General features: G+C 40.3%; 1 protein-coding gene and 1 non-coding gene across 34 annotated transcripts in view; both read left to right on the top strand.

The window, feature by feature from the left end:
- Window positions 1–17,110, top strand: part of PTK2 (protein tyrosine kinase 2) — a 345,218-nt gene that overhangs the window by 270,451 nt on the left and 57,657 nt on the right. For 32 of the 33 annotated variants that reach the window (XM_063606925.1, XM_055116999.2, XM_063606932.1 and 29 more), the window contains one exon: window positions 15,572–15,683. In XM_063606925.1, coding sequence (XP_063462995.1) covers window positions 15,572–15,683 — 112 coding nt within the window. Of the gene's footprint in view, window positions 1–14,782; window positions 14,965–15,571; window positions 15,684–17,110 lie in introns of those variants that run through there. The other variant, XM_055117008.2, reaches the window with a different exon arrangement.
- Window positions 474–531, top strand: MIR151 (microRNA mir-151). Its single transcript, NR_163087.1, has one exon. It is a non-coding gene; the product is annotated as a microRNA mir-151 (primary transcript).

Here is a 17,110-nt window from a genome sequence, read left to right as displayed (position 1 = left end):
GTCTGGTATGAACAGCTTAGTCAGTCTTCCTGAACTGTCACTGGAAAAATAACTCCCCTGGTCAAAACAACTTTCAGTGGGGTTTTGTCACCTTTTATGTTTGGGTAAAGGCTTCCACAGTAACATTTAGGCCTCATTTCATTATGGCCTGAGATTGTCTTGTCATCCCTTTCACACACAGTAGCTAAACTAACCCTCCTCTCAGCCCAGAATGCCTCCTTCTTCATTTGGGGAGATCTTACCCATCTTTCTCGGCTTCTTTCACGCACTGGGTCTTCTGTGACTTCACAGCTGACTAGCCTTCACCCTGAGTCTCCAAAGCTCTTTGTTCTTCTTGTCAGGCTTACCCTATGCTGCTATAGATGGCTACAACCCGTGTTCAATTCAGTTCGATAAACACTGTTGAGCACCTACAGTAGCTGAGCCTGGTGCTAGTCACTGGGGCAAAGATGACTAAAACACTTTTCCTGCCCTCGAGGAGCTCACAGTCTAGTATGTCTCATCCCCTACTAGACTGAAGCTCCTTGAGGACAGGGATGGTCATACTCACCTCGGTGTTGCCCAAACCTCCAGGCCAGTAGCCCAGCTAGCTAGATACAGGAAGAGTCACCCAGGCACTGAATTCAAGGCTTAGAACATATGAGTGATTCTTAATACTAAGGAATGCTCCACTGAGGTAAATTATCTCCAAAAAGTATCCAGTACATATTTTTAGAACTACATATAATTACTTTAAATAGGTACCTGTAGTATAATTTATGGATATCTTCTTATATACTACTAGCACAGGTAATTGAGCATTCGTTCATTCTGCATTGTTCTGTTTTAGAAATGGTGTTTAACTTTGCGTTTTGAACATATACAATTAGGCTACCAAATAGGCCACCATTTTATATTATAAAATGTAACTATATAATATAATTGCTTACTTGGACATTTGCATATAACAGTGTATCACAATAACTAAATAGGTTATTAATTTTTTTCAAAATTTTTATTATTTCCAAGATTTTAACAAAGAAATAATAAGTTTGGATAGCCCTTTGGTCGTTAAAATTATGGTAGTTAAAAATGTTTCCCAAATCCCATTCTTCTTCTTGACCTCGAAAGAATTCTCCTTCCCTACCTTGAAAGAATATTTGCAAGTAGACTCAAATTACTGTGGGATTCCCCTCATCTTTAACTGGAGTGTATGCGTGTGTATTTTATTTTGTTGAGGCGGGGTCTCCTCTGTTGCCCAGGCTAGAGTGCGGTGGCACCATCTCTGCTGCCTGCAACCTCCACCTCCCATGCTCAAGTGATTCTCCCACCTTAGCCTCCTGAGTAGCTGGGACTACAGGCATGCACACCACACCACCACACCCAGCTAATTTTTTGTATTTTTGGTAGAGATGGGGTTTCGCCATGTTGCCCAGGCTGGTCTCAAACTCCTGAGCTCAAGCAATCCACCCACCTTGGCCTTTCAAAGTACTGAGATTACAGGCATGAGCCACCATGCCCAGCCTTGTATATTTGTTTTTGACTATATTAGTTGAGAAGTGATTTTTGGTATGGAACATGTTGGGCAAACTCATAGGAAAATCACCTTGGTCCTACTTTGATGAGGTGATGTCTGTGACTCAAGGAACCTGTCCTTCCTACATCCTGTTTACTTATTCATAGGTATGAATTCATTGAGAAGTAGAATGAGATTAACCTGCCAGTGGCCTATTATCAAGTATAAAAAATTCCTCAATAGGAATACTTTTAATTGATCAACAGTGAAATTTTCTTATAATGCGTACTCTAGCATTTTTGTGCTTTATGACTGTCAGGTTATAAGAGCGCACCAAATATTTTTTGAGTGAAAAATCATTTAGCCGGGCGCAGTGGCTCAAGCCTATAATCCCAGCAGTTTGGGAGGCCGAGGCAGGTGGATCACCTGAGGTCAGGAGTTTGAGACAAACCTGGCCAACATGGTGAAACCCCGTCTCTACTAAAAATACAAAAATTAGCCCGGCTTGGTGGCAGGCACCTGTAATCCCAGGTATTCAAGAGGCTGAGGCAAGAGAGTCGCTTGAACCTGGGGAGGCAGAGGTTGCAGTGAGCCGGTATCGCGCCATTGCACTCCAGCCCGGGAGACAAGAGTGAGACTTTGTCTCAAAAACAAAAAAAAAACGGGGGGTTTAATTTAATTCCTGGTTACTTCAGTTAATTCTTTGTTAGGTACTATGACAGGGAAACCATAATAAACAGCTTTATTATTTGCCTTTTTGCAGGTATGTTCAAAAATAATATGTCCCAACAGTACTCTTCTTGACTAAGGTGTTGGTACCACTATTTTAAAAAAGAACATCAGCTTTATCTCAGATTAGAAAAATATTTTAGGTTAATGTTAAAATTCTTAAATATATTTTAGGCAAATTAGGGCAGTAAACAAAATTATCACTTTAAAATTTTGTGTTATGATTTTTGTATATTTTAAAACTTTTTATTGATGTTTAATAAACACACCAAGAAGTGACAGCTTACTGGATTTCCACCAGTTGGATACAGTCTGTCACCAGCAACCAAAATGAAAATACTACCAGCACCCCAGAAATCTTCCACATGCCCCTTTCTAATCACTGTTCACCCTCCAAGGGTAACCTCTATCTTGACCATAGATTGGTTCTGCCTGTTTTTGAACATGATGTAAATGGTATCAGTCAGTACTTACTTTATATATATAATTTATTTTACTCAACAGTTTGTGGGATTAATCCATGTTATTCGTGTAGTTATACTCAATTCTCATTGTTGTATAGTGTTCCATTTGTGAATATCCTATAGTTTATTCCACTGTTGGTGGAAATTTGTATACTTCTAATTTGGGGCTATCAAGAATATTGCTCTTTGAAGTAGAGAGGATATAGTAAGTGGTGTGTAAACAGATTTACCTGAGGCTTTATGTTCTAAAGAACACCAGTCTTATAAGTATCACCTTGGAAAGCAGTCCATGATTTTGAACTGGTCTTCTATCATTGAGCTCTTTAGGAATATTTTTAGAACCAGTACCATGTGCATTGATAGCAAGTCTCCATCCTCTGCAGTCAGCTCTTCTAGTTATAACATTGAAATAACTAGTAGTTATAGAGCAATGTCTGTTGGCAGGCATTGTGCCATGAACTTTTATACACTATTTCATCTTAATCCTCACAGTCCTGGGACATACTACGTATAGGTAGTATCTTCATCGTTAGTTTACGATGATGAGGAGACTGAAACTGTGTGGTTAGGCACCTGATAGAAGGACACAGAGCTGGAATTCAAGCTAGGTCCACCTGAGTCCAGAGCTTGAGCTATGAGCTATCATGCTCTACTGACTGCCTTGATGTTTATTGGCTAGAAGTCATTAAGTGTGCCTGCCATCTTATGATTTGGACTGATGAGCAGGTTGTTAATATCGGTTAGTTAAAAAGGAAAAAGAAAGAAAAAAATACTATTACAGAGAATTCCTGCAGCTTGTTTTCTTACATTGTTTGAGTATCAACCAAAGTCCTTAAAAGGAATGGCAGCGTCACTAGCAGATGCACAGAGGCCCTACCCACGGGCTTTGAGGGGGACATGGCTTCCTTTTGTACTTTCAAAGTATTTTCTTACTGGTTTTACTTGTTTCATTGGCATATTTTGAGTGTGTTGTATTTTGCTTCTGTGGAACACAATAATTTCACATACAGTGGGGAGCCGGTTTGGAAGTTTTGAACAAGTCACCCAGAGTTGACTTCAAGCAGATCAGAGCCAAGCCATGACACGGTGTCATCCAGAGAGCCTGCTGGGAACCGCTTGTATATAGAGCTTTCACTCCAGCTGGGGGGTGTTGGGAGTTTTTGTTTGGAGTTTTTGTTTTTGATTTTGTGTGTGCGTGTTTCTTTGGTTTTCAGTTTTTAGTTATTTGTCTTAACCATGTGCTGTCATGTTTTGCTTCTTAACTTTATCAAACAAAACCAGCCTTTGGGAGAGTGTTTGGTCAGGGTTATAGCTTAGCTCAGCATGAGTGCAGACAGATTTTCTTCCTTTTTTTTTCATATCGCTTCTCAGTATCATACCTAAGTGAAGCTGCAAGGCATCTAAGGAACACAAACACAATTTCAGTTGATCTGTGAAGACTGCCAGTTCAAGCTATTATAGCAACACCTTGAGAGTAAATGGGCATGTGTGCATGTATAAATTTTTCAAAGAATGTTTAAAAGATTATGTGGCCTTGGGCAAGTTACTAAGCCTCCCTTGTAAGAGCAAGATCACAAATACTACCCATATTCTCAAGATTAAATAAATAATCTGGCCGGGTGCAGTGGCTCACGCTTGTAATCTCAGCATTTTGGGAGGCCGAGGCAGGTGGATCACCTGAGGTCAGGAGTTCAAGACCAGCCTGGCTAACATGGTGAAACCCCGCCTCTACTAAAAATACAAAAAAATAGCCGGGTGTGGTGGCAGATGCCTGTGAATCCCAGCTACTCAGGAGGCTAAGGCAGGAGAATCGCATGAACCCAGGAGGCAGAGGTTGCAGTGAGCCGAGATCGTGCCACTGCACTCCAGCCTGGGTAACAAGAGTGAAACTCTGTCTCAAACAAACATATAAATAAATAATCCATGTCCATTGCTCATGGTAAGCACACACACTGTGTTAGCTAATTTAGAAGTAGGTAGTAGTAACAACAGAGATTTTCCTGAAAATGCAGAAGGGACCTGGCGATCTTAGAGTACAGAAGAGTTACCAGTTATAGTTAGACATCCTTAAAAATATATAGTTATTTGTATTTAATTTTAAGGTAACCAGTAACAGAATCGTGCAAAATTATGAGCTTTGGAATGACAGATCTCACTTCGAATCCTGGCCCCACCACTTAATATCCTTGGGGAACATCTTTAACTTTTCTTTTTCTACTTTTTTTTTTTTTTTTGAGACGGAGTCTCACACTGTCATCTAGGCTGGTGTGCTGTGGCGCAGTCTCTGCTCACTGCAACCTCCACCTCCCTGCTTCAAGCAGTTCTCTTGCCTCACCCTGCCGAGTAGCTGAGATTACAGGCGCGCACCACTGTGCCGGGCTACTTTTTTTTGTATTTTTAGTAGAGACAGGGTTTCGCCATGTTGGCCAGGCTGGTCCTGAACTCCTGACCTCAAGTGATCAACCCTCCTGGGCCTCCCAAAGTGCTGGGATTACAGGTGTGAGCCACCGCGCCCGGCCGTCTTTCTCTACTTTTCTAAAAAGTGTAGTACTCTTTCTACTCAGTAGCTACTTTCTAGGGTTCTTGTGAGATTTGAATGAGTATTAACTATTCTTATTATTCAGATAATAAGAATAACAAGATACTTGTTATCAAAATACCAAGCACATCTTTTTGATGTTTTATAGATGTATTATAGAGATATGAATTTTAAAATATTAATCTGTGAACAGCATCTTAAACATGTTTAACCTGTTTTAGATTCTTCACTTACCCCACAACACGAACTTTAAATTAGAAGTTCTAGGTTTGATTAATGACATGAAATTGCTTGTACTACTGTGTTTTTTTTAAGCGATTTTGTATTTGCTTCCAAAATTCCTTTCAAAGGTGGTGTCTAAATTCCTCCTTAGTCATTATACCAGTATTTTTTTTTTTTTGCATTGCTATCCTATTGGGTCTAGATATTATCTAGAAGAGTAAGCTGTTTCACAATTATAGCTACGTACAGTTAAAATGTTCACAGCATATGAACTTTAGGAGTTTTTTGTTTGTGTTCTGTTTTGGCCTGCAGTCTTCCCAGTGATAAAAAACAAACTGCAAATCTGAATTTAATAGGAATTTAATGTAAAATGTAAATTGTTTCTACTGAAAATTATATCTTAGCTGCTTCATATCTAGCAATAATTCTTACCCCTTTTTGGTTCTCCCCCGCACGTCCCTATCATAGTTCTGTCTTTGCACAATTTGCCAAAGTGCACAATTTGGCACTTTGAAACCAATAACTTAACATCCACCTCTCTTTCTCTGCCTTAACCTTTTTCTCAAACTTGCATTTTAGCAATACCTTTTGTATTATGTTTTTAGTGCTTGCTCTGGGAATTACAATATACATCTTAACTTTTCATAGTTTAGTTAGAGTTAATCATTGTACTTCATATAAAAGGTAGAAACTTTGCCAGCAGGAATGTCCATTTACCACCACCATCTTGGTCCATTATGCTGAAATTGTCATGTATGTTACATTCACATATGCCATTAACCCCACAAAATTAGTTTATGATTTTTATCTTAAATACCATTTTAAATAAAGTAAGGAAACTCACTCTTCTATATTTAACTTCGTACAGTGCTCCATTCTTCTTGAAGAGCTTATTTCCATTTGGTTTCCCATCAGATGAATAATTTTTTTTAGCATTTCTTATGGTGCAGATCAGTTGGTGGTGAATTCTATTAGTTTTATATTATCTAAAAATGAGTTGAACTTCACTTTGTTGATAGGAATTTTGGGTTGACAGAGTTGTAGTTTTTTTTTTCACCCAGCACCTTAAAGATGTTCTTTTACTGTCTTCTGCCCTGTTATGTTTAATGAGAAGTCACTGGCCATACAATTGTTACTTTGTATGCAGTGTGTGTTTTTCTCTGGCAGCTTCCATGATTTTCTTTCTTTGATTTTTCAACAATTTAAGTAGGATGTGCTTGGGTGTGGTTTTCTTAATGTCAGTTGTGTTTAGGATTTGCTGAGCCTCTTGAATCTATAAACATATCTTTTATAAAATTTAGAAAAACTTAGATCATTGTTTCTTCAGATACATTTTTCTGTTCTATTTTCCCTCTCTTCTTCTGAGATTCCAGTCGCACGTGTGTGAAGACTTCTGATGGTGTCCTTCAGGCTGAGTCCCAGAAGCTCTCGTTGTCACCTTCTCTTCCCCTTCCTCTTCCTCCTCTCCCCATTCCTGACCTTCCCCGCTTCAGATTGAATCATTTGTACTGACTTACCTTCAGGTACCCTAACTCCTTTTCTGTCATCCCCATCCTACCGATCACTTCATCCAATGGAGATTTTATTTCATATACTGTATTTTTTGGTAACAGAATTTTTGTTTGGCTCTTTTTTTTGTATTCTGTTTCTCTGCTGACATTTCCTATCGTTTCATCCATTATGAATAAATTTTCTTTTATACCCTTGAATATAATAGCTTCTTTTAAATCCTTGCTGATTTCAACATCTGAGTCATCTTTAGAATCAGCCTCCTTTAATTTTTTTTTCCTCTTGAGAATGGGTCACATTTTTATGGTTTTTTTTTTTTTTTTGTATATCAAGGAATGTTAGATTATATCCTAGACATTGTGGCTGATGGGTAGGTAGCAGAGCCTCTTTACACTGTGAGCAGCAGTGCAAATCTCTGTTCCATTATTTTAGCCTTAGCTGAGCTGCTTGGAGTCTGCACTGTGTGTGCATGCTTCCATGATCAGCAGAGATGTGTGCAGAATATATACTCAGAATTTGAAGCACTCCTTCTCTGGCTGTCTTCATTCTGGGATTTCTCCCTTCACTTTTTTCCGATTACCTTTTTGCTAGCTATAGTTGCTCCAAACTCATTTCTCGGGTTATTCAAGCCAATAACACTGGCACCTGCCTTCTCACTAATGGCCACTGAAAAGTGGGGACCCACCCAGTGCCGTTCTCTTCCTTCTCATGACAGCTCCCTCCAGAATCTGGCTGCCTATGGTTGCTCTCCCATGCTGTCACAGTTGTTTCTTATATCCAGAGTATACAGTTCCTGTCTGCAAGAGGGTTGGTCAAATAAGAGCTACTCACACGTAGCAGAAACAGAAAAAGGTGTCAACATTTTAAAGTAACATTTGCGAAGGCTCATGCCTGTAATCTCAGCAACTCAGGAGGCTGAGATGGGAGGATCACATGAGCCCAGGAGGCCAAGGCTGCAGTGAGCCGTGATTGAGCCACTGCACTCCAGCCTGGGTGACAGAGCAAAACCCCAATTCAAAAAATAGAAAAAAATAAAGGTACAGTCTTAGTGGATATCAGGGTTTTTTTAAAAATAATTTTGAGATCGATATAGCACAATAACCAAACAAAAGACTTTATTTACTGCAGTTGGAGAAACAATGAGAGAAATATGATTTCAATATATCCATGAAGCTGGATTTCCAGTCCACCTGGAGACTAAAGGCCATAATCTCCAGCATCACTGCTTAAGAGAAAAGAGAAAAAGAGCAGAGGCATAAGCAGTAATGCTGTGATCATGGCCTTTAGCTACTAGGTCAGCTACTTCCAGGTATGCCATCCCTAGCTTCATCTCAAACCTCAGACTTGTTTTCTGCAAAGACGGTAGGGTTTTGTTTGGTTTTGTTTTGTTTTTAAAAGGTCAGTTCCATTCCTTTGTGGTGAAGCAGCGTTGACTAATTATAAGAGATCATGTTTCAAAACTGGTATTCCCATGAACTTGCCAAAACAAGCCAGTTCCCGCTTGACTTTTTTCCCTTCAAATTTATTGCTGTTCTCTCTCTGGGTGTTTTCCAGATTAACTTAAATAACTGCAAACCCAGACTGATTTTATATCCAAAGCAAATTTTATGATCAGGATCATAAAACAGATCCTTTGTTTTACATGATTGCTTTAAGTATCAAAATCCAATCTTTTTTAAAAAGTTTTTCTTCCCATATTTAATAAAGCAAAAAGTATTTATTACATTTAAAAGGAGAAATGTTTTGTGTTTGCAAAGAGAAAAGTTAGTAGTACAGTCAGTCTCAGGGAAAATATTACAGAAATGAAGACAAAAACACAGTTCTTTCCTAGTGGTAAATAAGGCAGGTAAAATACAGAGCTAATTAACGTTTACTTAAAACTCCATTTTAAGTAAAAAAGTTTACTAATTTTTAAATAAAAAAGTTTACTAATTTTTTATTAATACATATGTTATTAATACATATGTTATTTCTCCATTCTAACAATAGTTAGGGTAGACTGTGATTTTTACTTGTAAATGAGAAAACAGGTTCAAGTAGGCAGGATCTCCTCTGGAATTGCATAACTCAGCAGAGAAGCAGCTTGTGTATCTATCTGTTGCTTCTTCTGGGACAGCTTGAAGAAAAACACTCAGAATCAATTGGCCTTTTCTACTTCTGAAAATTGCCTTTGTTGGAGCTGTATTTTTGTGTCTTAGCTGTCCATACTGGAAATGAAGGACTACTTTCTTGCTCACCATCAGGTTGTATAGGGAATGTTGCAGGCCAAAAGAAGAAAATGAGAGCAACTGTTTTTATGTCCTTTTACTGTGAATTGATCTCTTCAATGATTTTATTTTAAAGTAAGAGAAGTAAAAAAGAAAACTAACACTAAATAAAGTACTCCTTTCCCCGCTTCAGGATTCTGTTCCTCAGTGGTGCACGTGGATCAATAAAGTGTAATTATCGTTGTGCTAATGTTTGTTAAATGACAAGTCTCAGCTTTCATTGTTCCATCTATTTGCAAGTTTGAGACTTGGAAACCACCATTCTGGGAAAAAACATGAGGGCTCATTTGTTGCCAGTTCACATTAGGCAGCTAAGAGCTTTCAGATGGAATGTATTGCTACTAAAAATATTTATAGTTTGGGAAAATATGCTTCAGTTTGACCTCCTTGATACTCTGCACATTCTAGTTTGTTACTGTGGATTCTTCAGCAGCTGTAAAGAGAAAAGTTCAGTACTGTCTCCTTGTGCCCTCCTACTCCATCTATGGACTAGTCTTCCCATTGTAAAAACAGATATTTTTTATGAGTTATTTATATTCTTGGTTCCTCTGAGCAGCAAATTATGGTTTCTCAGAAGCGTTTTGACAGGCTATTTTGGGTATGAGAATGAAGTAGTGAGATTGAAGGAACTTGCTTCCCAGTTGTCATTATGTTCTTTGAGGAACAAGTCTGGGATGTTTAATTAAATATCAAAGTGTCTATAATATGCAAGTGATACTTAGCTTACAAGAGAAATTAGATTCATGTCTGACAACTGTAGGGAGTTTACAAGCTAAATTCCACAACATGGCAATATGTGATTAAGGGCTGAAATGAAACATTCAGGCAGTAAATTCAGTGGGTCAGAGAATAGGGGAAGTGTGTGTAGGTAGAAATATCAGGGCAGATGGAGCCTGAGAGAGTCTTCTTGTGGCAAGGGACTTCACAGGGTCCTTTTAGAGATGCTTGGGGAAAACAGTAAGTAGCCTTAAGATCAGAGTGGCCCATTTCACAAAACAATCCGTGTGAAATAACATTGCCTGATGAGCACCCATTTAAAACTGAGCTCCCGTTGCCTTGAAGAATATGTCCCACTTAGCCTTCTCTTAGCTTGCCTGTATTTTAATTATTTGAAGGAGTAGAAGAAAAGACACTTGTTTTCCCCAATTTTTTTTCTTGATTTTTATGGACTTTTTACCTGTTTAAAACTACAACTTTTACGAACTCTGACTGAGGGTGTGGTGTTTATTTTAAGGGTCAGGCAATAGAGAGCAGGGCACTGTAAAACCACTAACCAGGGATGTGCTTCTCTCTCAGGCCAGCTAGGCCTTCTTTGCTCCTGGTCTCTGACTGGTCTCCTGCTCCCAGTGACCATCTTGAAGAAAGCTGCCTGCAGGTCCTTTCCTGTTTGGCCAGTTGAGAGAACAGGGGCTGGGCATGGTGGCTCACATCTGTAATCCCAATACTTTGAGAGGCTGAGGTGGGAGGATCACTCCAGCCCAGGAGTTCAAGACCAGCCTGGGTAACACAGTGAGATTTTTATTTATTATTTAATTGTTACAAAAAATAAAAAAGAATCAACCAGGCCTGGTGATGCACCTGTAGTCCCAGCTACTCGGAGGGCTGAGGTGGGAGGATTATTTGAGTCCAGGAATGATCGTGCCACTGAACTCCAGCCTAGACTACAGAGTTAGACCCTGTCTCAGAAAAAGAAAAAAGAAATTGGCCAGGCACAGTGGCTCACACCTATAATCCCAGCACTTTGGGAGGCCAGGGCAGGGGGATCACTTGAGCCCGGGAGTTTGAGACCAGCCTGGGCAATAATAGCGAAACTCTGTCTCTTTAAAAATAAAAATAAATTTAAAAAGAACAGGAAGCTTGGTAATGTGCTCTTCTTCACTAGTCAGTAGACCTGCTCCACTGATAGGGCTTTATTCATCCATTTACCTGTCATTTATTAATTCCTATTATGTTTCAGGGTCTGTGCTAATTCTGAGCATTTGAAAATGGGCCTTCAGGTAACAACTCTTGGCCTAATGGGAGCAAAAGTCAAACAAACAGATATTTACAATGCCTTTTGGCAAGAGTTAAGAGCAAGTTAGGCACTAGTTTCTTTGGACAAGAATAAGGAGAGTAATGTAACTTAGCCTAAAGGGAGGAGGGAGCTTCAGGGAAGATTTTTCTGGAGGAACTACTATTTGACACTTGAAATACAAGTAGGAGTTGGCCAGAGAAAGAAGAGAAAGGTGTTCCAGGCAAGAGACACAACCTAAAGAGGCATGGGAGAGCATAATGAGTTCAGAGAACTTGCCAGGACATAAAGGAAGAAGGTGTATAGGTGACGAAAAAGGGAAGTGAAGCGAGATTAATCACTTCACTTTGAAAAGCAATGGTAGTTCCCGCCATGTGTGCACATGCCCTAGCTCTAAAAAAAAAATACATATTTTTAACTCCTTTAGCAGCCTTTTGAGGTATGGATTTACTGGTGTTTTATGATCTAGAAAGTTAAGATTTACCTTCCCACATTTTCATTGGTAAATTCTCAGGACTGGGTGAAGCTATATTACCTCATACCAAAGTTTCAACTCCTATTCCTTACAGTTGTAGCATCTTTACATTTGTCAAGTTCAAAGACATTGTATATCAGTGACTGTTTTAGCAGGCATATTCTTGATCTGTTGGTTTGATTGATAGCCAGTCTTAGTAGTAGTATTGCTACACTTCATAGGTGATTAGATGGATTTGTAAAAAGACATGGTTGCTCCTTTGTATCTCAAGCTCTACTTGGATGTTAACTCATTTGAAATACTTGCACAGGCATATGGTGTAAGCCTGTAGTCCCAGTTACTCTGGAACGCAGGAGTTCAGGACCAACCTGAGCAACTTAGTACCACTCCATCTCTTTTTTAAATAAATAAATAAATAAATAAATAAAGGTAGGAGGCCAGGCGTGGTGGCTCATGCCTATAATCCCAGCACTTTGGAAGGCCAAGGCGGGCGGATCACTTGAGGTCAGGAGTTTGAGAGCAGCCTGGCCAACATGGTAAAACCCCATCTCTACTAAAGATACAAAAAATTAGCCAGGCATGGTGGCGCACGCACCTGTGGTCCCAGCTACTTGGGAGGCTGAGGCAGGAGAATCGCTTGAACCTGGGAGGTAGAGGTTGCAGTGAGCTGAGATCGTGCCACTGCACTTCAGCCTATGCAACAGAGCAAGACTCCGCCCCAAAAACAAGAAAGAAAGAAAGAAAGAAAGAAAGAAAGAAAGAAAGAAAGAAAGAAAGAAAGAAAGAAAGAAAGAAAGAAAGAAAGAAAGAAAGAAAGAAAGAAAGAAAGAAAGAAAGAGACTTAGAGCTCTTTGTGGGAATGGTAGCCATTAGTTACACAGGATATTATCTGATGGGGAATTTCTAATAGTTCCTTCTATTTTTAAAAGCTTCTTGCATTTCAGAGCTCGTCACATAGGTTGTCTAATTTTCATTTAGATATTCGCAACAACCCTTCAAGATAGGTAGTTAGGGAGGTACCCCATTTTGTGGATGAGGCTTGGAGGGACGGAGTTGTCCATGGTCGTCTAACCTGTCTATGGCAGAATTTAAACCTGATGTCATGTGACTGAAACTCCTTGAGTTTGATTGAGCCTTGCTGTTTTCCCATCCGGTTTTTTTTTTAACCACTAATGATCCCTGAATTTACTCAGCTTAGTTAAACATCTAATAGATCATGATAATGCATGTATTTTATCTATATGCAGTATTTATTCATTTAGCAAATATTTAAGTGTCAGCTATGTGCCAGGCACTGTTTCAAAGTATAACAGAAGGTGTTTTTTAAAGTCATAAAATAAATAAGGAAAATTGAAATATAAAGGTATTTATTTTCACATAAGAAATGGACAGAAAGCATTGCTGTGCTTTGGTCATGTAATGCTCGTTACATTTCCAAAGCACACAAACATTATGTGCTTGGTGTGAGTCTGTAACTGTGACCTGCTGAGATGCTGGGACTCTTCCTCCCAAACCACCCCCAGTGCCTGGGACAGTGTCCTCTCCCGCTTAGTTCTGCAGCTAGAACGTACCAGGCCAAGCTCTTCTCTAGTGCTCATCACAACATTTGTGTCCTGTTTCAGGGTGTTTGCTGTTGTTGTTGTTGTTATTTTTTGATTTTTTTTTTTTTTTTTTTTTTCTTTTTGGTGAGACAAGTCTCACTCTGTCACCCAGGCTGGAGTGCAGTGGTGCTATCTTGGCTCACTGCAGCCTCCACCTCCCGGACTCAAGCGATCCTCCCACCTCAGCCTCCCAGAATGCTGGGATTACAGGCATAAGCCAACTTGCCTGGCCCTGTTTCAAGGTTTTGAGTTTTCTGTTAGAGCACCTCAAAGACCTCGTCACGTGCATCTTGCACAGAGCAAGTTAGCAAAGTTAACAAATACTTGCTGAATGAGCAGCCCTCAAGTAAATGCCATCAGAAATACCCACTGATGACAACTAACGCTTATAGCAGATGCTCTCACAGCCATGATCTCCCTTAATCCTCCCAGCAGCGGAGGGGAGCGCTCTTCTGATTGGAGGGGCAGGGCAGAGAGAGTGGCCCTCTCAGGACCCCTGTGCTCCTTCCCCAGACCTGGCCCCAAACTTCCCTGCACCACTCACCAGGACTCACCTGGGCCTGGCACATGGGACCAGGTTCCCAACAGTGCTGGCACCCAGTGAGCATCTTGCCTGTCTGTCAAGGCTGCTGCAGAATTCTTAAATACTGTGAAGAGTTTTGTGGTGGTTGCTGAGCCATGATCATCTAACTGGAGCAAGAAAGAAACCAAAATCATATCTTGAGAATGGAGTGGGACTTTTGATTAAAAGCTTTTATGTAAAATGCTTATGTGATTTTTTGGGTTTTTTTTGAGGTGGAGTCTCATTCTGTTGCCCAGGCTGGAGTACAGTGGCATGATCTCAGCTCACCCCAACCTCCGCCTCCTGGGTTCAAGGGATTCTCCTGCCTCAGCCTCCCGAGTAGCTGGAATTAACAGGCACGCGCCACCACACCGGGCTAATTTTTGTATTTTTAGTAGAGGTGGGGTTTCACTATGTTGGCCAGGCTGGTCTTGAACTCCTGACCTCGTGATCTGCCCACCTTGGCCTCCCAAAGTGCTGGGATTACAGGCATGAGCCACCGTGCCCGGTCCTGATGTGATCATTTCTTGAGGCAGACATTCCCTTTTGTTTTGGGGATGAAAAAAGTCTTAACATCTGTAGTGATGGTTTGCTGACTTGGAGCAGTTATGAAATACATTTTGTCTCTTTTCCTGACTCAGAAGGTGACTGTGTAAGTTGAGTTGTGTGAGAAACAGCACATTCTAGCCTCCAGCCAAGCAGGAATGTCTTTTTAAACAGTTGAGCAAATTCCCAGATTAGAAAGTCTGGTGCACTGATGTCACTCTTTCCTGAGTAATTTTTGGGTGGTTGTTTACTGCACACTATCTACCAGGAGCCTAGAAACTTTGAATGAGTGTCATTATTAGAACTCTAGAGTTGTAGGAATGTAGGAAGAGCTGTTTGCCACAGTTAGGACGAGGGTTTCAAACTGTCTGCTGAGCCCTGGGGCATCTGCGTGGAATGGGAAACTAGCAAAGTCTCGCTTTGGCTGCATTCTGAGGGGTTTATGTGATGGCAAACAGCCAAGATGAAGAAGCTGCTTAGCAGTCGCTGCAGCGGCTGCAGCATTATGTGGGACTTCAGATAGCTTCTGAGTAGTCAAGCAGTGGTAAGTAGCAGTGTTACCAACTTATGGGGTTTCCAGCTTAAAGCAAGTTGTATTTTCAGAAGCACTTGTAAATACTGTTGTGTTTTTCCTTATTTTCCTGATCAGATAAAGCACTGGTTAAGCTGAACGATAGGAAGATTGTATTGAGCAATTTAGGGAGATTATTGGCCAGATTGCTAATTGATCACGTAAGTGCTGGCGTGATCACATTAGGTGTGAAAAGAATCTGTCCTCAGACATGTATATGCTTGATAAAGTGCTGCGTGGGATTTCTCAGAGGAATTCTGTTCTGCTCAAGATAAACTTTGGCGTGCAAACATTTCATCTTGGCCCGTCCTTCATTTTCTGCAACTTCTTTTTCTTACCAGCTGTCTTTTTCTTACCTATGGCTGTGCTTTAAATGGACTTGCCCATTTGGACCAAGGCTATTCTAGAATCATTTCGTGGAGAGTTAGAAACCTGATCCTTCTTTCCCCTGTGTATAGGATCCTTTATTGTTATCATCTACTGTTAGCCAACTGGTGTTCCTTAGATAACTCAGGGTGGGGTCTAGTGTGTGCTAACTCTGGGTTGTCAGCTCCCCTAAGACAATGTGTTGTCTCTCTAGCACAATCCTGGAGGAAGAGAAGGCTCAGCAAGAAGAGCGCATGAGGATGGAGTCCAGAAGACAGGCCACAGTGTCCTGGGACTCCGGAGGGTCTGATGAAGCACCGCCCAAGGTAGCTACAGTCCCCACCCCAACTTTGGGGTTACTCTTACTAACTTTCAAGATTTACAGTTAGGCAGCTGTTTTCTATGAGGAGAAAGTCAAATATCAGGTTATTCTAAGAGTAATAGTTATAACACCAACTAATTGTTTCCTTTTTGCTCGTCTTCTCGTATTACCCTCATGTGCACTCACTTTCCTCATTTGTATTTCAAGTAGGGGCTCTTTGAAGCCATGAGCAGTTGGACAGATGTCATCTTAAAATGCTTTTCCTATGCTGCCCTAACTTGGAGGAGGTTTTTCCTTTGTTGGTTGTCAGAGATCTCCCTAATGATCAAGTCTGGATTAAAATACCAAACTAGGTCACAGATGCTTTGCATTTTGCTTTATTTAAAAATGAGTCTGTCTCTACCTGACCATATTCCTTTGTTTTGTTTGTTGAGAACTCTGCACATTTTTTGCCTTTTTCTTTCGTAGCTGGTGGCTGGGTTGTTTGTTGGGAAAGAGAGCACATTGCAGTTGCTTTTGTTTCCTTAAGAAGATCTTCCAGCAGCATCCTTAGACCTTACTTGCCCGCTTATGTTCTTATCCTTTACTGGTGCCCTCTTGCCTCGGAGAGGTCAGCCCAGGCCTTTTACAGTTGCTGGGCCATGCCATGGCTGGGGGTTTTAGCCAGAGTAACACTTGCCCTACATTAATAAGTCTTTATATACCATTGGCTTTTGACAGGATACTATTTTCACACACTGGGTTACTTGCCATGAATACTCCAGTTCTGTTCTTTTTCTCAAAAGTTAATAGATAATAGGATTTTTTGTAGTTAGTAGTTATTAACTACCACCATTTGATATTTGACTAGTTAAAAAATATATTAAGAAACTTTGACAATTATTTTCTTTATGAAAAGTGTTCAGAAATCTGATAAGACAAAGTACTATTTAAATATACCAATTTTTTTATCTTGAAGGCTGAAAACTTTTACTTTCTTGGTCATCATTTTGAGCTCTGTAACAGTAAACGTACACTGAAAGTGAAAATAAGTGATTAACACAATTATGCAGAAGTTTAGAGACAGAGGGTGCCTCAGACCAGCCCCCTCTACAGAGAGAAGGACCGAGGCCCAGAGAAGAAACACATACCTGTCTGATGGATGTTACATTGAACGAGGCAGTGAGAACAGCTGACGTTTCTCTGTCATTCCCAGCTTAACAACCACAGGAAATCCTTAGTTACCCACAGGAAAAAACTAACACGTACCCCGCATCCCAGCATCTGAGGCCCTTCATGTTCTGTTTACAAGTTTGCCTATTTTTAAATTTGTTTACTACTGCAGAATAGTCCAGTACTGAGAGTCGGGAGAATCTCATCATTAACTTCTCAGGCCTTGAAGTCAAGTGGATTCATTCACATGGGGGTCTGCTATTTACATTCTGATGACTG

The sequence above is a fragment of the Pan paniscus genome, chromosome 7 (genome assembly GCF_029289425.2).
Source record: "Pan paniscus chromosome 7, NHGRI_mPanPan1-v2.0_pri, whole genome shotgun sequence".
Taxonomy (NCBI): Eukaryota; Metazoa; Chordata; class Mammalia; order Primates; family Hominidae; genus Pan; species Pan paniscus.
This window is presented reverse-complemented; position numbering and strand designations above follow the sequence as displayed.